The following is a 20,560-nucleotide window of genomic DNA, read 5'->3' on the forward strand; positions in this document are numbered from 1 at the left end:
TAATGTCTATTTGTTTACTCAAGATTAATTGTGTCAGCAGCAGAGACAGAACTGTTGTAATCCTGTTAAAAAGTAGGCAAAACCTCAAGACCCCTTTTTACAACTAGTAAACTACAATCTAAAACCACAGCTATGTCTAAGTTGTGAATGGAGGTCACAGACAAAACGATCCATAAAGCAAAGATTGTTTGAGGAACCACTAAATACTCAAGGCTGTAAGTAAAAATATAACACAAATGTCCCAAGGGGTCAAAGAAAAAAGGGATAATTAAGTACAAAATATTGTAACCTCATCTGGCTGAGGATAGCTTGCAAGGACTCTCACAAAATTGTCAGGACTGCTTCCACATGTGAAATTCTCCAGTGAAACTAACCAGTGCATTAGTTTAACTCTTATATAGTACAGTCACACCTTATAACTTAAGATTATTTTATTCCTTTCCAAAAGATGTTGAATCTCTGTCAATTTGCCCTTGTATGGCCTTAGGAAATTGTGGAAACCCCCCTCTTTCTTAACATACAAAAATAATAACATGACCATATGAGGTACACCTCCGGAGGAGAGAGGGTGGAGTCAAAGGAGTAAGAAACGGCATAAATACAGAGTGCACTACACCAGTAACAAAAAGAGAAGCATCAGTCACCCAGAGACACAAAAACATCTGGTGACATCCCTTCAACTGGTCTCCAAAGAAACTTTATATCATTTGCCTCTGTTTTCAGGGAAGCAGAGGAGAGTCGGAGCTTTTGAATACATTGAAAATTCTAACAATGAAAGTCGGACTATTTGCTGTCCTCTTTGTGGGGACATTCAGTCTGGGTGTATGGTCTGTCCCCCTTAAGTCAGTCTTTGTTGAATTTCCTGGAGACATCATCAGAAATTTGACCAATACAGAGCTTGCAGAGGTAAGTCATACTTTACTGAAACTGTAATATGCTTATTTTAACAGTAAGGTTTAAGCAAATAGTATATGTCTTTAAAGTTTATATTCCAGAATTCATATTGATATTGATTAGCAATTTAAAAACACAGCACATCTTGCGGAAGTGAATGTTCTACTCATGCAATATTACACTGTTATATGTTGATAGAACTACCTGGAGCGTTATGGCTACATGAATGTCCTGCACAAGAGTGGGCTGCAACCCGCTGTGTCTGCCTCGAAAGCTCTGAAGAGGATGCAGAGGCAGATGGGTCTTGAGGAGACCGGCAGACTGGATGAGTCCACCATTAACGCCATGAAACAGCCACGATGTGGCGTCGTTGACGTTCGTAACTACCAGACCTTTGAAGGCGACCTCAAATGGAACAACAAGGACGTCACATACAGGTGTGTGAGTCTGTGCTTTCAGAAGGGGAGAAGACACTGTAAAAGAGATCACCCCTTTTGAAAAACTGGAAAAATAGTATTTTCTTGATGTGGCGTTAACTGACTACCTTTCCTCTCACAGGGTCCTGAACTACTCCCCTGATATGGATTCTTCTTTGATTGATGATGCATTTGCCCGCGCTTTCAAGGTGTGGAGTGACGTCACACCCCTGACTTTCACACGGCTCTATGATGGCACTGCAGACATCATGGTTTCTTTTGGAAAGCTTGGTATGTTACAGACTTAGAAAGGTCTGATGCATTTCACTGTGTAGATTTATGCTGTCTCCCAATTTGTCCCTCATATACTGATGAAGTGGTAGGACTCAAACCCATGTGTAACAGAACTAAACAGCATTGTTTTCATCTTTTAGATCATGGAGATCCCTACCCATTTGATGGAAAAGATGGTCTTTTGGCACATGCCTATCCACCGGGCGAGGGTATGCAGGGTGACGCCCACTTTGATGATGATGAATTCTGGACTCTTGGAGCTGGACCAGGTAAAACATATCTTGTCATTTTAAAACTGTATTTGAAGTACTAACTATACATTCTCTCAACTGCTTGATGGGGAAACACCTCCCTCTAGAGCTTTGTTGTGTACTAGTCTCTTCAGCTATTCTCAAATCCAACATATTTGTCTCTGTTTCAGCGGTGAAGACCCTATATGGCAACTCAGATGGTGCTATGTGCCATTTCCCCTTCACATTTGAGGGTCAAACCTACACCAGCTGCACCACTGAAGGGCGCACTGATGACCTGCCCTGGTGTTCAACGACAGCTGACTACGACAAAGACAAGAAGTTTGGCTTCTGCCCAAGTGAACGTAAGTTTCTCTACAAGAATGTATAATGGCTTATGGTCAAGTTTACGTCACAGCCTTTGAATGAGGTTTTACATTTCCCCCTCTTTTTTCCACAGTGCTCTACACATTTGATGGGAACAGCAATGGAGCGGCGTGTGTTTTCCCCTTCGTGTTTCAGGGCGAAACATACAATGGATGCACCACAGATGGCCGCAGTGATGGGTACCGCTGGTGCGCCACAACAAATGACTTTGACAAAGACAAGAAGTACGGTTTCTGTCCCAGCCGAGGTAAGCCACCAGTGGGTAACCATGTCTCTTTGCCCATGATCTCCTTGGAATACATGACCTCATTGCTTGTTTCCTTGTCATCCCAGATACAGCCGTGATTGGGGGGAACTCCGAGGGAGAGCCCTGCCACTTCCCCTTTACCTTCTTGGAGAAAACATATACTTCTTGCACCAGCGAAGGTCGCTCAGATGGCAAGCTGTGGTGCGCAACTACAAGCAGCTATGACAATGACCAGAAATGGGGATTTTGCCCAGACAGAGGTAGGAGGACTAAGGGATTCTACTTGTGCAACTGCTAAGTGAGAAGTGGAAGCATGCAAGTTATGCATGCTGCACAGTCATCCAATGCATTAACCTGTTCCTTTTTCTGTTGCATTTTTAGGATACAGTCTCTTCCTGGTTGCAGCACATGAGTTTGGACATGCCCTTGGGCTGGATCACTCCAATATTCAAGATGCCCTGATGTACCCTATGTACAAATACGTTGAGACATTCTCCCTGCATAAGGATGACATTGAAGGCATTCAGTATCTCTATGGTACATCACTGTTCTTGATATTAAAGCTAAAAATACAGCAGAAATCACCAATCACCATCACAATGACATTGTTTCAATCCCATATTCCTTTCTTTTTGAAGGACCAAATACTGACACCAACCCTACCAAGCCTCCCAAGCCCACAACCACATCCTCACCTAGGCCTACTGAGACAGAACCCACTAGGACAACCACGAGCCCAACCACCGCACACCCCGTAGATCCCTCAGCAGACCCATGCCAAGTGGATATGTTTGATGCCATTACTGACATCCAAGGACAGCTCCACTTCTTTAAGGATGGGTAAGCTGAGCTCTGTCTTTTTACCTGTCATGATGACAATAACCCACAAACATTTGTTGTGAAATGGTTAAATGGTTAACATGTATTCAATTGGTTTGTTTGTACAGGCAATACTGGAAGATGTCAGGCAAAGACCACAAAGACATCAAGGGACCTTACCCAATGGCTGATATGTGGCCTGCCGTGCCTGCTGTTATTGACACTGTCTTTGAGGATCACCTCACCAAGAAAATCTACTTCTTCTCAGGTACCAGAATCGTACAAAAAGTGTACTTATTTTTCATAAAATGCTTTGGTTTACTTAATTTACAAGTTTGTTTGCTCGCACACAGGCACTAGGTTTTGGGTCTACTCCGGACAGAATGTTCTAGGTCCACGCAACATTGAAAAGCTGGGCCTTCCTAGCAGCCTGAGCCGAGTTGAAGGGGCTGTTCAGAGGGGCAAAGGAAAGGTTCTGCTCTTCAGTGGGGAAAACTACTGGAGGTGAGTCTAAAGAGACTGAATAAGCTGAAAATCATAGTTTTGTATGGAGCTGAAAACCTACACAAACCACTGACAGCTAATCATAATAGATCAGGTGTGTACGTTCTGTACCTGTGCTTGCATTACTCAAAATACATTTTATCTTCTCAGATTGGATGTCAAAGCTCAGATTATTGACAAAGGATACCCCCGTTTCACTGACCAAGTCTTTGGTGGAGTCCCTACAGATGCTCATGACGTATTTATCTACAAAGGTATGAGCAAACAGATTAGACTTTGTTGTTTAGCAATTATTAGAAATGGTGCACAAAATGAAACACCATACCAGATGAATAATCTTTTATAACCTTCCAGAAAATGTTTTGATATAAAACATAAAATGTTTCATTGCAGGCCATACTTACTTCTGCCGTGGCCGTTTCTACTGGAGGGTGAATTCTCGCCGGCAAGTGGACAGAGTGGGCTATGTGAAGTATGACGTCCTGAAATGCCACACTGAGTACCGCTACTGAGAGACGTGTGACCCCCTTTACTATTGAGCCACTCAGGTTTCAGTCTTATCTGTGATCTGCTGGTGAAGATTTCCAGCCCTTGGGAACTCTTGTCAACTTTGTCATAGGAAAACATGGCAAGAGCAAAAGCTCCGAACCGTTTGAGTGTCTCTCTGGTTTGAAAATGAGAGATTATTGATCATGACCTTCAGTCTCATGAATGATACAAATCAACAAATAACTGCCTTCCAAAGTCACAATAGCATAGGATATTTGTACAAGTTTGGAAGGCCTACTCATCTTAAGAATATGGAAGAATGCATTGTGGGTATCAGTGTTGTTTTATTTTTAAAGAAGTATTGTTAAGACTAAGGATTTCCCAAGATGTCCTAGCTGAAACCAACTGGATACATTTGAACCTCTGTTGGTTCTCTATTTAAAGTTTGCCTGGTGCAAATTGACCTCTCGAGTTCTGATGTGAAGTTATGTGGACTTAAATTATCTGATTATATTATTGTTTGTGTTGTTTTATTTGATGTTTGCACTTGTGAATCTAATGTTAAAACACAATATTTATATAAATCATCATGTTTTCATTTTTCTAAGAGATGAACCCAATAAATTAAAACATTTGTTATCATATATTCACCTCGTGTTTTATTACAAATGTCAGCCTATATTATTACAAGCATGAAGCCCACAAATACACGTGCTTTGCGAAAAACACATTAACACCACTGTTATGAATTATGAACCACAGAACTTCACATAGGCTAATTAAGCATACCAGTCAGCCTGTTGAAGTGACAGGACACTATATCTAGATCCACTAACGTTAGCATTTACCAACTAGAGTTAACGTAAAGCAGACTTCAAGAATTACGATTATAAAGGAATTAAATTACTTACTAATAAAATTTTTCTATATATACAGTCTATGAGTTAAACGATTCGGCAATAAAGCTAATCCACACATATTAGTCCGCGCTGCTGAGACAGGAACTGTAGTACGCCCTCCCCTGAAAGTAATAGTTCTCTACATTGATATCAGATGCCTCCATTTATATCTCGATATTGTTTAAATGCTCAATTGTTGTGATATTTCGCTCGGTAATAAGACAGAATATACATCAAAACATGACATTACAAACAATGTGAGCCTGTTTCATAGTTACGCGCACGAGCCGATAAATGAGATCCGGTTTGAGTCCAACAGGAAACCAGGAGATGTTGATGGCGCCCGACTAGAATGCCGACGAAATAATCGGTTACACAAATACATGTTTATTTCCCCGTGAGTACAACGAAGAAGAGACAGCCGTCCGGAATTCAAGGTAAGAAAAACGAACTGTATTACACTTTAAACTCGATTATCTATTTACATTTTCATCCTGGGCAAACGTTGGGCGCTCTGTCGATTGTAGGCCCTTAAGGTCCCTCGTTCAGATAGTTGTTTTGGAACTGCCTGAGTGGAAAGGAAGGGCCTGGAAAATGGCGGTGCGCAGCAGGCAGAAGGGAGGGCAGCTTGACTCGTTTAAACTATAAAGAGAGGGGCCGTGGTAATACAAGTAGACATACTTAATGTCAGTGTCAATGGGTTTGGTCTCGATAGGTTGTGTAGTTAGATGAAAGTAGGGTTATCGCTTTATGTTGCAAGGCAACTGCGTACACATGAGGCGGCCATGCCAGTTAGCTGGTGATCGTATGTTAGCTTATTGTAGATCCTTTAATAAGCCTTTATAAGTGCGACTTCGCTACCATTTTAGTTGTGGTGGTTTGGCAACCTTGGATAGCTGTTTACGTTAGCATTTGCCGGTAGACATGCGTTCATCCCGTTTCATATCCGCTAACTTTATTCTGCTTAAATTAACCCTGCTACCTCCATTTGCGGTAACGTTAGAGATTCTCAGGTTATTATAGCAATCAATCAGTAAATGTTTTGAACGGGCTGTATACACAATTCCAAATAGCAGTACGTACGCTATCTTCCTGCGTCCATGTGTTCAGTTATGCGCTCAGTTAGCCAGCTAACTTAAATTAATAATTGCAATTCGGTAACGTTAATGTTTGGTTGTTTCTGTTACAAGCCAAACGTCTGGTCGTTACAGGCATAGTTTTCATGTATTGACTTTTCACTTGTTTCTGTACGTCTTTTTTGACAGAATGTCAGTGGTCATTAGTTGTCCAAAGTTCATCGAGTGTTAAGCAACGAACATACAACAGTCCACTTAAGCACACAGTAGATCACTGCCCATATTTTGATAGAATATGTCAACATATGATTAATGAAAATAAACGAGCTATTTAATTTTCAACTCATTTCATGTTTTTCAAGTAGCCTATTGATTATCTCTGATAAAAATAAATCAATGATTGGCCATTCAAACAAATAAAGTCAAAGTACTGTGGTGGTAAAGAACAATCACCTGATGTCAAGTAATAAACATTAAGGAAACTACTACCACACCCTTTAACTCTCATGTTACATGAAATGCAAAAAACAAACAAAGAACAGGAACAAGATTTTGTCCCAGGATGTTAATACACCTTTTTTCAACTTCAGCCAATTTCTCACAGTACTAGAGCAGTCTTCTGTGAGTGTGCACTGGTGTTGGTGTACCTAAATGGAAAACATACAAAGGGGCTTGGACTGAGACACACTATAGCAAACTATTCAGCAAGTTACGTTAAGAGAAGGAATTAGTATAGTTTGATTGGCTGTTGAGCTCAAATATCAACAACTATACCCCAATAATTGTAGACTATACCTTTAATAGCTGACCAGAGTTTCATATGTTCACAATAGTAGTAGACTTAACAGGGTAGAGAAATACTACAAATACAAAAAACAACCCAATGAACAAATTTCCCAATAATGGTGGCGCAAAATGCTTCCTGAATCATGTTGATGCATGCATTCACACTTTCTTTGGGGGTACATTTCCCCTTGAAGCTCAGATGGATTCCGAGGAGATCGAGGTGGAAAGCAGCAGTGATGTGGGCCCTTCTGGAATGGAAGAGCCGTCCGAGAGTGGCATGGGCATGGAGTCATCAGAAGCCATGTCTGCTGACAGCAGCGACGCTGCTGCCCCACCCCTCATGGCCCCAGAGTCAGACTGCCACGTGGGACAGAGCTCAGAGGGCATTGTGGTGAGCATATCTGCTGAGCATTAAGGAGCAATACACATGCATTTATAGCACAAGTACAAGGAGTTATCGAGACAAGACTTTTCACAATATGTACCTATAGGAAGAACAGTAGGGTGAATGTTCTTGTTTTGGTCCCACTCTCAAAGGGCGTTTGTGTCTTTCAGGTGTTCATTCCAGAGACGAGCTCGAGCACAGATGTGCACGGTGTTCACCTGCCTGACTCGTCCTCTGTTGCCCAGTCCACCAGCGTGTCCAGTGTCTCGACAGTGACGCAGTCTATCATTGTGTCGGAGTCGGCCCAGGTGGTGGTGCACTCCAGTGCAGTATCAGAGGGAGGGATGATGGTGTCCGACTCCACTGCCTCCACATCCTCCGACTTGGGCTCTGCCATTGACAAAATTATAGAGTCCACCATTGGCCCTGATATTATGAATGGTTAGATTTAAATATTGTACTGTGCCGCCAGAGAGGAATACAACTTGCATGTTTTATTTTACTGCAAATACACAGTACAAAATGTTTGTTTTTTGTTCAGGGTGTATTGCTGTAACAAGTGCAGAGGATGGCAGTGCTGAGACAACACAGTACTTGATCCTACAAGGACCAGATGATGGTAAAAATCACCTGTAGAAACACCCAATCACTGTTATTACCCCTATATGAGCAGGACCCATATATGACTTCCTGTGTCTTGTTTGGCTTTGCAGGAGCTCCCATGGTGGCTCAGATGTCCTCCTCCGCCCTGTCCAGCCGCATTGCCATCGAAGCTCTGGCAGATGGACCCACTTCCACCTGCCTGGATCAAGTGGACATGGCAGAGGGCATTCAGGGCAGCCTGGAACCGGATCAGCCAGACCAGCCAGGACACTCCGGCTACCCAGAGCATGAGGCTGGCAGCAGCAGCAGCAGTAGTAGTAGCAGTCGCCGCAGCAGCCGACCGGACCAGACAGGGGAGGTGCAGTACATAGAGTGCAGCAGCGAGCAGCCTGATGGCTCAGGCCAGTCGTCTCGCTTCCCCGACTACAGCGCGGATAACTCTGACGGGCCACTGCAGGGCTATGCCGAGTGCAGCGGCACCGATTCCTCCTCGCCCCCGTGCCACACCCGCTACGTGGTCGAGTGCAGCGATGGCGGCTACCTGGAGTGCAGCACCGTAGAGAGTGGGTCCGAGCGGCCGCAGCACTCGCACTACATCGACAGCAGCGTGGTCCCACAACGGAGCTCGCGATACGCCGATTGCGTGAGCGCGGGGCCCGAGCAACCCGGCTGCTCGCACTACCAGGAGCGGGAGAGCACTCAGCCGGATCAGCCCCGGTGCTCCCAGGACGGACCGGAGCACTCCGGCTACATGGAGTGCAGCACGGGCCAGGGTTCGCTGTACGCGGACGAGGGCACGTCGTCGCAGGGCTCCCTGGCCGACACAGCGGGGAGCAGCGGCCTGCCCGTGCAGATGGACTGCAGCGAGAGCCAGTCAGGGACCTACATCAGCAGCAGCGGGACCTACTCCACGCAGCCCGAGACAGAGGTGGTCCAGGAGTGGTCCCCTGATGCCGAAGCTGGACAGCAGGCTGATGACATGGTGGCCGAGTCGGGTGTGGAGGTGGGACCTGGGGACCGGGCACCCAACCTGGCCGAACTGGAGGAGATGATGGAGGTGGTGATCGTACAGCAGTTCAAGTGCAAAATGTGCCCCTACAAAAGTGTCTCAAAAGACACACTGATTAACCACATGAGGGACAGACATTTCAAGCCTGCTGGTATGAAACCATCTTAAGAGTCTGGATCATAAACATTACGTTTTGAAGGCAAACCCTATCATAAAGTTCTGTATTTAGATTGTGATGATGTTTTGAACAAAGTTCATAGAGTTATCAGAGTCTATACAATTTGGAATTGTATATTGTTACCATTGTATGTGCTGATTCTGATTCTGATTCTGATTTGACACTTTTTGTGATGCATGGTGTGTGTACATGTGCAACATTAAAGATACAGAAAGTTGGGATAAAGGATGACTCATTGGATGATTTCACGTTAGGCTAGGTTGATTAATTATCATTTAAATTTCAGGTCCTCCACCAAAAAAGCGGGGTCGAGGTAGACCTCGGCGGTCAGATTCAGTGGTTCGCCAGGTGGTGGAGGTGAAGGTGGAGGAGCCAGCGGAGGAAGAAGATGATGACATTGTGGACGCTGGCGCCATAGATGACCCTGAAGGTCAGTGAAATTCTTGGCACTTGGCAGATTCCATATTCTGTGGCAACCTGACATTATATCACGCATGGTATGTGGCAACTGTTAGGAATCCTGGGTACAACTTTGGGCCTGTTTGCGACTGCCGCTAGTCCACTGTGCATTATCGTTGTAGCCTGCGTCATGTTGTGTAGTGTTAAAAATTCTGTAGTGTTAAATAGGCTTGGTTGTTCATTGGCCACTGTGGAATGGAACAAGGAATTTAACACCGCTCCTATATATTTGAATTCATTCATTCATTCATTCATTCATTCATTCATTCATTTATTTCCCCTTCTCTATGATCACCTGTCTGCAGAGGACAGTGACTACAGCCCAGCAGATAAAGAGTACCGCAGCAGACCGTCTGTATCTCAACGCCAGGCCCCCTCCTCCTGCCCATCCTCCTCCCAGGACAGACCTCGACGTAGGGTTGGGAGACCAAAGAAATTCAGCTGCTTCTATGGCAATCAGGGTAGGCCTGAAGGTAGGTCAGGGTAGGTCTTCATTATTATAGCTCAACCGGCTGGTAAATACGTATTGATGGTAAATACATATTAATGACATATCATTGGCATGTGATGTTTCAATATCTCATTATTTCACTCAAACAGAGGCAGAGGGTTCATCTAAAACTAATGGGAGTGTGGACGCTCGGCCATCTGAAGAAGCTAGTTCCTCTGGGCTGGGGAATGGAACCCCCTCATTGGCCAATGGGAGCCAAGCTGAACCAGGGGTCAGCCAATCAGATTCTGAGAACAAAGACCCATCATCAAACACTGGGCCCGATGAGACAGAGTTTTATCCAAGGAAACGTGGCCGGCCCTCCAAGAGGTTTCTGCGGAAGAAATATAAAAAGTATATGAATCGCAAGTAAGTAATCTGCTCTCTTTTTAGTCCAAAGACCAAAGTAACTGAAATGACCATTGCAGTAATCCTGTGTATTTATCGTCCTGTTTCTCATTTCTCAGCAGGTATTATAAATCACTGAAACCCCTCCTGAGACCTCATAACTGCTGGATCTGTGGCTCTCGCTTTCTCTCTCAAGACGACCTCAGATTCCACATTGAATCACATGAAGGCAACGACCCAGAGTGCTTCAAATGCCTTCAGTGCAACTATCGATGCAAACGCTGGTCTTCACTAAAGGCAAGTATTAATATTGCTCTGTGTCAACGTAAAGAGAGCTGTGACCAGTGAGGTTCTCTTTTCATTTACATATCCATTGAGGCTGTGTTTATGCATATGCATTTTGCCCTGTCATGGTTGGCAGCCCTTTGTCCTTTGGCCATATGTAGTTTTGCAGGGCTTGGGTCTAGTGTGCTGGAGTTATTCAGTGTAGCTCTTCTTCTTGTATGTGAACCTGTGATTTCTTTAAACAGGAGCACATGTTCAACCATGAGGGAACCAAGCCTTATAAATGTGAGGAGTGTGACTACACAAGTGTTTACAAGAAAGATGTGATCCGGCACTCAGCTGTTCATAACAAAGACAAGTAAGAAGACACTTCTCTCAAACAGCAGATTAGAGCTACCGCTTTCAGTCAGCCTATAGAACAATCTATAACAATATTTTTTTTTATTTCAGAAAAAAGAAGCCAGATTTGGTAAGATCACTTTTTCACTTGCTGTTTACTCTTATTTACTATTTAAAATTAAACATGTCTGAAGCATACTCAGATCCTTTTGAAATGGCTTGTTTTTATGTTTGCTGTTCATCTTGTGTTGTCTCTGCTCAGGTGCCTAAGATCTCCCAGTTCCCTTGCCCAATATGCCACAGAGTCTACCCCATGCAAAAGCGCCTCACCCAGCACATGAAAACCCACAGCAATGAGAAGCCACACGTCTGTGACAAGGTGAGCAGCAGCCTAGTGTTTTATCCTCTGCCCCTCGTGATGGTCTTTTATGACGCTTAGAAATACTGTTTTCCTTGAGTTGTTACTACATTGGAAATATATAATGAAAGTGTAAGTGATTGCCATTCCTTTTCAGTGTGGGAAGTCCTTTAAGAAGCGCTACACTTTTAAAATGCACCTTTTAACTCATATCCAGAGTTGTGGAAACAGCAGGTATGAGAAGACAGGGTGAGGAGTCTTCTCATTTACATCAAATATGTATCTGATTTATATTTTATCAAATGCATACAGTATATATATCTTGTTTTTTTTACATTTTATTTAATAAGGTTTAAGTGTGAGTTTTGTGAGTACACGTGTGACAACAAGAAGCTCCTGCTGAATCACCAGCTGTCTCATACCAGTGACAAGCCCTTCAAATGTGACTACTGCAAATACTCCACCACCAAAGAGGACTTCCTTGTGTCTCATATGGCCATAAAGCACACGGGTGAGTCTGCTTGGTCAGGAGATATCACTGGAACTAATGAAGGTAAAATTAGGTAACTCTGTTGGTTGAATTTTATTCACTTACTGTATGTAGCGCCATTAACAGTTGGCATCGCCTCAAGGCACTTTACAGTGCCCAAGTTTAGATGCCCCAGAGTAAGTATGTACAGTGCCTATAAAAAAAGTATTCACCCCCATCTTAGCTGCTGAAGCTTTTAACCTCTTCAGCACCAATTGGCTGGACTGCTCTTGATTTACGTCAGTCACTTTAAGGGGGCTGAATACTTATGCAATTGCTTGTTTTGCATTATATATTTTCAATTAATTAACATCAATTACAATCATTGTAAATGATTGTCAATTTAATTTGGCCCTTTTTACAAAGATTCCATTTATTAAAGCAATAAAAGGGGACACATCCAAGGGGGGTGAATATTTTTTATAGGCACTGTAGGTAATATAGATCAGTGTTTCCCAAACTTTTTTTCTGGGGACCCACTTTTTAAAAATGACAGACCATCGCGACCCAGTTCACTTCAGATCTAACATGCAACCACCAATATTGTTTTAGGCCACAGGTTCTGAAACTTTTATATGCCCCCCCCAACCATTCTACAGTGCCATATGTACTCTATACGTAATAGCGCCTAGGTCTGGCCTACTACCACTGCTATTACAGGGATTGGTGATGCACTGACTCAGTTTCCCACAACTCTGCAAATCTCAATTACACATGAAACAATGTTAAATATTTTCAAAGCTATAATTCTCGCTCAGTTTTGTACAAACACACAACCTCAGGTTTTCCTCATCCTGCTTTGAACACAGTTGTGTTGCATTTTGAGCACCATCAGCGTGGAAAGTTACCTAAAAGATAAAGTTTTAATGCGCATCCAAGAGTTTGAGGATATTCTTGCATTCTACGCAATCGTCACTCTTCAACATAGTAAGCTGTTCCTGTATATCTAAAGAGAGATGTTGTAGGCTACGTTGCGTTGCAGACAAATGGATCCATAACAGCGTTAATTCCGATGTAAATATAGCAAATAACTCAAGTCGTTATAGCCTATTTCTGGAGGTTTCTTTGGAAAGTTGAATCCGCATTGAATCCGCAAGTTAAACGTTTGCTTGTTTGTAGGCCTTATACTAAGTAACTATCAGCCTATGACGCAAATTGAATAGCCATGCCCGGTATACAGATGTCTGCTTTAGTTGACAGCATGGTAACTAGATTTTAATTGGTCAAACGGAAGCTGTCCGTTAATGTTCATGCTGATTCATGTCCGTTAATGTTCATGCTGATTCATGTCCCTTGCATTTTGCAACTGTGAGGTCCATAGCAGGCGCCTCACAGAAATGTTTCCTTTTGCGAGTGAAATGCACGCTGCCCCTAGCCTGACGAGCCAGACCCACATTAAAATGTAGGGTCTGGGCACTCACCGTTCGCAGTGCTCAGTCCGAGGGGCGGGATAATCAGTTGTCTTTCAAATTCCCTCTGCACGCAATAGGACAGCGGCAGCGCTATGAGTCCCATGCGTTTCCAACCAGCGGAGCTAGTTGGCTAGTTCAAACGTTTGCCAACTTAATAAAAGCTTAACTCGTGTCACACTGTTCGCCAGCAGCAACATCCATCTTATTTGTTTTTAAGTAGCAGGGAATTCAAGCCAAACCGTTGCAACTCTGCCATCAATCATTATGTTAAGCCCACCTAACGACTCTATACATGATTTCATTGGCCTGATTAAGTTTCGATTTCTGGAGCTCACAAGCCAACGGAGAGTTGCTAGACTAGCCCTGCTGCCGCTAGGGGCGCGTCTAGATTTCTAGGCTACGCTGCCCCCTCTGCGACGCGTTCGCCCCCAGTTTCAGAGCTATTCTAGGGCCGTCACTGGTAAACAAACTATATCCTAATAGAAAACTGATAGCTTTCCTGGTTAAATGGTATAAGCTAGGCCTATTACACAACGTAAATTGTGCTGGCGACCCAAATAAAATCTCCTGAGACCCATCCGTGGGTCGCGATCAGTCTTTGGGAACCAATGATATAGATGATCAAGGAACAGCTTTCCTTTAAGCTGAGTTCTTTCTACTCTACTAGTGAAATGATTTAGGAGGTCATGCATAGTTGAGTCTCAGTCCTGGTTTCGGCTCATCCAGTGCTCCTTATCTCCCCACCACAGGAGAGAAGCCTTTCTCATGCGAGCTGTGCCACTTCATGACCAAGCACCGGAAGAACCTGCGGCTGCACGTGCAGTGCCGCCACCCGGAGGCGTTTGAGGAGTGGAGCCAGGCGCACCCGGAGGAGCCAGTGCGCCGCCGGCGCCGGCCCTTCTTCACCCTGCAGCAGATCGAGGACCTCAAGCAGCAGCACGAGGCCCAGGGGCTCCAGAACACCATTGTGAGCAGACCAAGAGAACGTGGGGAGAGAGGGGACACGGCCACCTGCCTGAGTTCCGATGGGGAAGAGATTTGGGGGGGGGGCTGGGAAATGCTGTTTGTTTACTTTACTGATGGCTCTTTTACTCGGTTTTTGGTTTAGGTGTCGGTGGATCCCGTCACCCTTCAGGCTATGCACGGCATTGACAATGCCTCTGTGGCCCAAGACGCACAGGGAAACACGACCATCATCTATGAGCAAGGTCTGTGATCATCTCCACATAATGTCCACGTAAAAAGAGAAAAGTCATGATTATAATGACATAGTTTAAAAAAAAAAAAAAAAAAACTTAAATTGCTAATGATGAAAAATATTCATGCTGATCTGTATGTTTCTGAAACAGGATCCTCAGACCTTTCAGCCCAGAATGCCCTTGATCTGCTTCTGAACATGAGCAATGCCCGTGAGCTTGTGGGAAACTCACTACAGGTAACCCCCCACTTATTAAAAAGGTGTATTTCCCATAAACTGCAGTTACAGTTAATAAAGTAACACTTTAGTGCTCAACCTGAACCCCAGGAGTGAAGCGATATAATGATGTACTGTAGTCATTGTGCTACTTTACAACTGGCTATTTGAAGTGCTTTGCCAAAGCAACCCTCTGTCATTGTGGAGGTGGATTTTAGAGCTTCATGTTCTTCTGGGGGTATGTTCCATTCCTCAGGTTGCGGTGCTGAAGTCAGACGGTAAGACGCTGGAGCCTGGCGCGTGGGTGGAGGCCGAGGAGGGCACTCAGTCCACCTCACTGCAGTCCCAGAAGGTGGTGACGTTTCACGTGGCGGAGAACGGGGAGACACTGGTGCAGGAGGCCTTCGAGTCCAGCATGGGGGAGGCCGGCGGGGAGATCACTCAGATCGCCATCAGCGCCTACGAGGGCTCGGGTGACTTCAGTGTGGTGGAGCAGGCCGCCGAGGAGATCCACAGCACAGACCCATCATACAGGTACCACTGACCAGTCTCCTGGGCACACTCCTCAGTGTATTAATAAATAGTACTATTTCATTTCAGTGTCCTTACCAAACGTTGTTGCCAGATTATAGGTGTTGATTTACTTTTTAGTGTATTGTAGGTCAGCTTTTAGCGAAAATGTCAATCATTTTCAGATTTGGGCTGTAATGGACTGTACATTTGTAAGTGTTCCAAAGCGTTGGTAGTGAAAGCAGTTTTCTCTCTCTCTTTCTCTCTCTCTCTCTTTCTTTCTTTCTTTCTTTCTTTCTTTCTTTCTCTGCAGCAGTGCGGAGGATGTCCCCACAGACGCTCAGCCCATGGAGGTGAGCAGTGACGGCGCATCTGACTCCGGAACGCTCCGCGAGCACAAAGACAAGTTCTACCTGAGCTCCGGCCTGACCGAAGGGGTCATGCAGCAGGTGGAGGTAGGCCAGACCACTCACCACTGCCTTTTCTCTCTGGTCTAGGTGCAACACTTTGATGTACCTTATACTGGCTGAATGTTTGTGCCTATTAAAGAGACGCATGTCACTTTGTCCCTTAGCTGAGCAGCGAGGCCTCAGGCTCTCCCTCCTCCCGACAGCAGCTCAACACCAAGAGGTTCTCCTGCCGCATCTGCATGGAGTCTTTCCACGGCCGCTCCGACATGGAGAACCACAAGAGGGCGCACATTGACCCCAGCACCTTCAAGTGCCCCGACTGCGAATTCACCGCCGCCTCCTGGCCAGAAGTTAAGGTAAGGCCCATGCCATGGCAATGAATTGTTCACGCGCAAAACATGAAACCCATCCACTATTGAGCTGAGCATCCAGTAACAGAGCTCAACAGAAGCATGTTAAACTATCGTTAGGCTGCAAATGTTCGAAATGTGACAGTTCAAAAAGGTAGAGTAGTTCCTTCACTCAGATATTAAAATGTATACATTCTTGTACCTTTGCCTTTTTTAAATTATTCTGTTAGTTTTTTGCTGGACGTGAAATGTTGTTTGATTACGAGACACGTCATAGCTGGTCAGCCTAAGTCAGGGTCTAAAACTCTTTACAGAGTATATATGGATTTTTCCAGACGTCAATTGGAGAAATAAATGGGAAACTTACTCCCGGAAACTAAACTGTCTCGGAAGAGGGGCGGGTACTGTTGAGCTCTATGTTAACTGCCATCGCTCTCTCTGTTGGGCAGACTCACATGGCGCTGCATTCCTACCTGCGGCCGCACAAATGCACCAGCTGCAGTTTCGCCTCCAAGAACAAGAAGGACCTCCGGCGCCATATGATGACCCACACCAATGAGAAGCCGTTTGCCTGTGAGATCTGTGGGCAGAGGTACGCGTAGTAGGAACACGTAGCATCATTAACCCATTTACTCCTAAAATGCCTGCTAAAAACGCCTATAGAATCCTATGGCATTCTAGACTAAATAACCTTATTTCCTGAGGGTTTTCTGAAAACATACTAAAAATTGTCAACGTCTACCAAAATGTAATATCTAAGCCTCTGTAGCACCTAGAAACATGAAATAAAAAGCATGCTGCGCTACGCAGCATCCAGCGGGAGGGTCAATGTTGCGTCATGCAGCATCCAGCGCGAATGGGTTAAGACATCTGCCCGGCCCAAATGATAACCTAGGGGACTAGTTGTCCTTAATATTATTTAATTAAAGTATAGTGTTTTGAAGCCTAATGGCTGCTGTAAAGACATGTTTACTTTCAGAAATGGAAAAGAGTATTAATTCTATAGAGAATAATAATAGATAATAAAAATGTGAATAGGTTCAATGACTATTTACTTCCATCTTTTGGTTTGTATTTGACTGGAATGTTCTCCATGTTGTGACTCGTCTTTCTCTGTGTCTTTCCAGGTTTAACCGCAACGGTCACCTGAAGTTCCACATGGAGAGGCTGCACAGCCAGGACCCTCCAGTACGCAAACCCCGACCGGGGACGTCTCAGCAGACAATCATCGTCAACAGCGACGAGGAGGCCCTGGCCACCCTGCAGTGTGAGTACACGTGTTTTGTCCCTTCCTGGCTACCGTTGCTATTGGCTCACAAAGTATGCACACACACAGACAGACTGTTGTGCAGACGCACACTGTGGGGTGTGCGGGCTTCTACTGTGCCGTGTACGGGTTGTGTAAGTGTGTTTTGTATTGTATACAGCAGCCCTGCAGGCCGGCCAAACGGTCATCAGCCCCGAGCAGCTGCAGCAGGCCCTGGGCCAGGAGCACATCATCGTCGCTCAGGAGCAAACACTCTCTGACCAGGTACACACACACACACGCACCTAGAAATGCATGTTTCTGGTTACCTTTTTTACATCTGCTGCTATGGAAATGGAAATGGAATACCCAGACTTTTTGGCATGTTTCCACAAGTCATTATAACACAGACAACCTTTTCTTAATATGGTGGGATAATAAGTTATTGACCAGGAGAAATCATTTTCAGGAGGAGGCAACATATATCCAGCAGATCACCACTGTGGACGGGCAGACAGTCCAGCACCTTATGACTGCTGATAACCAGGTGACTGTGCTTGTTATACTTCTCTTTATTTCCTGTGCCAGTGTATGATCTTATGCCCTTAGCATCAGCAGTTTGCCCTTTAGTACTCTAGTGCCCTCTAGCTGAAAAGATCAGAGGTTCATCTTTTCATCTGAGCTTCACTGAGGATTGGGAGGATACTTCATTTAGGATGTGGAGGATACTGCAGGGTTATAATAAGTTTAGTTTTCCCCCCTAATGAGCCATTTGTCTCTCATATAGGTTCAGTACATCATCTCCCAGGACGGAGTCCAGCACTTAATCCCCCAGGAGTATGTGGTAGTGTCTGATGGCAATCACATTCAGGTGAGGCAAAGAGACTAAGAGTGGAATTGACCGATATGTTGCGTTCAATACTGTTTGATTCATGCCCGACGCATGTGAGGATGTCATCACAGTCCAAGTGACTGACATAAGCCATATTAAAAAGTCAAGTAACATACTAATCTGATGACCTTGTGCTGTTCCCTTTTGTGTGCTCATAGATGCCAGATGGCCAGATAGCCCAGATCCAGTACGAGCACGACGGCACATTTCTTCAGGAGCAGCAGGTCAGACACCAAAAATAGGTTACAGGCACACAGACTTTGTGACGCCACTCCTTAAAAAAACACTCATTTGTCTGTGTCTGCATAAACAATAGCCTGCCACATTATCACAACCTGCTGACACTATAACTCACCTGATCACCTGTGTCCAGATTGCACTGACGCACGATGGGCAGATTCAGTATGTGCCTCTCAACTCCGAGCAGCAAATCGTCAGCCACGAGGACCTGGAGGCTGCGGCCCATTCAGCGGTGACAGGTACGCGCCCCCCCATGCTGAAAAATTTTAAATACTCAAATAAACAAAATTGATCAACTTAGCTTGGCTTACTCATTTACTTTATAAGAATTATAAAACATTGTACTGTAGTGTGGAAATATGCAGATCTGAAGGTGCTCTCGTGTGTGTGTGTGTGTGTGTGTGTGTGTGTGTGTGTGTGTGTGTGTGTGTGTGTGTGTGTCTGTGTAGCCGTTGCAGATGCAGCCATGGCGCAAGTACAGACCGTCTACACCACTGAGGCCACGCCTGAACAGCTGGAGCAGATGCAGCAGCAGGGCATCCACTACGATGTCATCACATTCTCTGAAGACTAGAAACACGCACACACACACACTGCTTACTGATGGACTTTCTGTACATACTGAAGCAATGTGGGCCTGCAGATATATAAGCACTCCACTAGAGTGCTGCAGAGTGGACCAGAAGAGGCTGCCGACATTCATTTGACGGATTGTTTGTAATATAGATAGAGCTTTTTATTCCCTTAAATAATAAATCCACCACTGGCTTTTGGCTCTTATCTGCTGGGTGCTCTGCTATAAGAGGCTGAATACTTTATGGGAGGATGAGTAACTTTGTAATTATTTAAAATGATTAATTTATCGACAAACATGTGCCTGAGCTGCTCTTACTTCATGGACTCAGAGGAAGTTCTATTAGCTGACATACTTTTTTTTGTTGTATGTTATTTTAGATGATTGAATGGAATACAGTGGTACTATGTACTATTTTTCTGTGTAACTCCGGAGTCACAGAGGTTCTGAGATGCTTTTGTTGTCTACACCTTTGGGCAGTATGGTTTTGTTTTGTTGTATGTGTTAATCTGTTGCAATCATGTTTCATACTCGAAGAGGCTTTGCTCATGGGCGCTAGAGATAAAAGAAAACAGAGTGGACTTCAACCTGAAACCAAATAAATCACTACATTGTAAGACTGCTCACACTTGAACGCATATGTGTTTGCTTCAAAGGCCCCACGTCAGAGACTGCTCAGTGACAACTTGAATTATTCTACTTAATGGCTGCTGTATTTGTTCTGCATTAGCTTTATGTCCCGACACTGCGCTGTGAGTCTCCACCCAGAGTCACCTTGATTACAGAAAAGTCAGCACTGGGTTGGCCTGGACCAGTCTGTGAGCTGTCTGACTGATCTTGCAGTCGCAGAGTACAGGGAGGGAGGGAGGTTATTTGCTTGGCTCGTTGTAAGCTGTTCCTGGAAACTTTATGGGAGTTGTTCTCCCACCCTGCTACTGGTACCGAGGCTCTTGAGGAAACCCTTGTCATCCTTGAGTGACTCCACCCAGGTAGTACAGAGAGCTGGAATGAATAATTGGTTGGGTGCTGCCAGCTTAACAATATCTAGTTTTTAGCGGAAAACTAGCCAACACCACCTATCTACATCTAAATATCTACACTGATTAATACATATAAATATTCATAAATCCATAAATGAATGAATCTAAACATTTGACAGAATATAAAACATTAGAAATCATGTATATTTCATCAGAAAAAAATGACTAGGGAAATCAATGACCAGCATGTTCATATTTCAGCAGGCTGGGAAAGCCTGTTTGAAAGAAGATATCTGCTGAAGTTTCTTTTCACTAAACAAATGGATTTGTAAATCCATGTGAAGCTCCATACTAAAACATGCATATACAGGTGGGTCTAAAGAAATTAGAATATTGTTCATTTTGCCCTCCTATATAATTTATTTCGAAAAGCAAATCTTTCATATATTCTAGATTCATTAGATATAAAGAACATTTTTATTTTAATCTGGATGATTACGGCTTACAG

General features: G+C 44.3%; 2 protein-coding genes across 13 annotated transcripts; both read left to right on the plus strand.

The window, feature by feature from the left end:
* Positions 1 to 638: 638 nt before the first annotated feature.
* mmp9 (matrix metallopeptidase 9) lies at positions 639 to 4,924 on the plus strand. Its single transcript, XM_076276588.1, has 13 exons — positions 639 to 906; positions 1,093 to 1,331; positions 1,453 to 1,601; positions 1,745 to 1,873; positions 2,026 to 2,199; positions 2,295 to 2,468; positions 2,555 to 2,728; positions 2,850 to 3,005; positions 3,107 to 3,308; positions 3,416 to 3,555; positions 3,641 to 3,791; positions 3,942 to 4,045; positions 4,185 to 4,924. Exons 1-13 carry the CDS (start codon positions 772 to 774, stop codon positions 4,301 to 4,303), a joined length of 2,046 nt encoding a protein of 681 aa, XP_076132703.1. The 5' UTR covers positions 639 to 771; the 3' UTR covers positions 4,304 to 4,924.
* Positions 4,925 to 4,997: 73 nt separating this feature from the next.
* LOC143114805 (zinc finger protein 335-like) lies at positions 4,998 to 19,696 on the plus strand. Of its 12 annotated transcripts, none has more exons than XM_076276587.1 (28): positions 4,998 to 5,616; positions 7,236 to 7,432; positions 7,597 to 7,867; positions 7,968 to 8,045; positions 8,140 to 9,189; positions 9,503 to 9,646; positions 9,981 to 10,148; positions 10,276 to 10,534; positions 10,636 to 10,810; positions 11,044 to 11,156; positions 11,249 to 11,267; positions 11,400 to 11,516; positions 11,653 to 11,729; positions 11,846 to 12,006; positions 14,186 to 14,403; positions 14,545 to 14,644; positions 14,786 to 14,871; positions 15,107 to 15,384; positions 15,677 to 15,815; positions 15,935 to 16,126; positions 16,570 to 16,712; positions 17,248 to 17,387; positions 17,548 to 17,651; positions 17,836 to 17,913; positions 18,154 to 18,237; positions 18,417 to 18,482; positions 18,632 to 18,737; positions 18,948 to 19,696. In XM_076276587.1, the coding sequence occupies exons 2-28, from the start codon at positions 7,241 to 7,243 to the stop codon at positions 19,070 to 19,072; spliced, it is 4,683 nt and encodes a 1,560-aa protein (XP_076132702.1). In that variant the 5' UTR covers positions 4,998 to 5,616; positions 7,236 to 7,240; the 3' UTR covers positions 19,073 to 19,696. The 12 variants fall into 12 exon arrangements, with proteins under 12 accessions (XP_076132702.1, XP_076132695.1, XP_076132701.1 ...); XM_076276580.1 differs by having other exon boundaries at positions 4,999 to 5,616; positions 10,633 to 10,810; positions 11,653 to 11,744; XM_076276586.1 differs by having other exon boundaries at positions 4,999 to 5,616; positions 10,633 to 10,810; positions 15,674 to 15,815; positions 17,551 to 17,651; positions 18,957 to 19,696.
* The last annotated feature ends 864 nt before the right edge of the window (positions 19,697 to 20,560 follow it).

Source organism: Alosa pseudoharengus, unplaced genomic scaffold (genome assembly GCF_046254945.1).
Source record: "Alosa pseudoharengus isolate Yale_2024_CS ecotype anadromous, Long Island Sound unplaced genomic scaffold, YU_APseudo_1.1 YU_APseudo_1.1_scf_9, whole genome shotgun sequence".
Lineage (NCBI taxonomy): Eukaryota > Metazoa > Chordata > Actinopteri > Clupeiformes > Clupeidae > Alosa > Alosa pseudoharengus.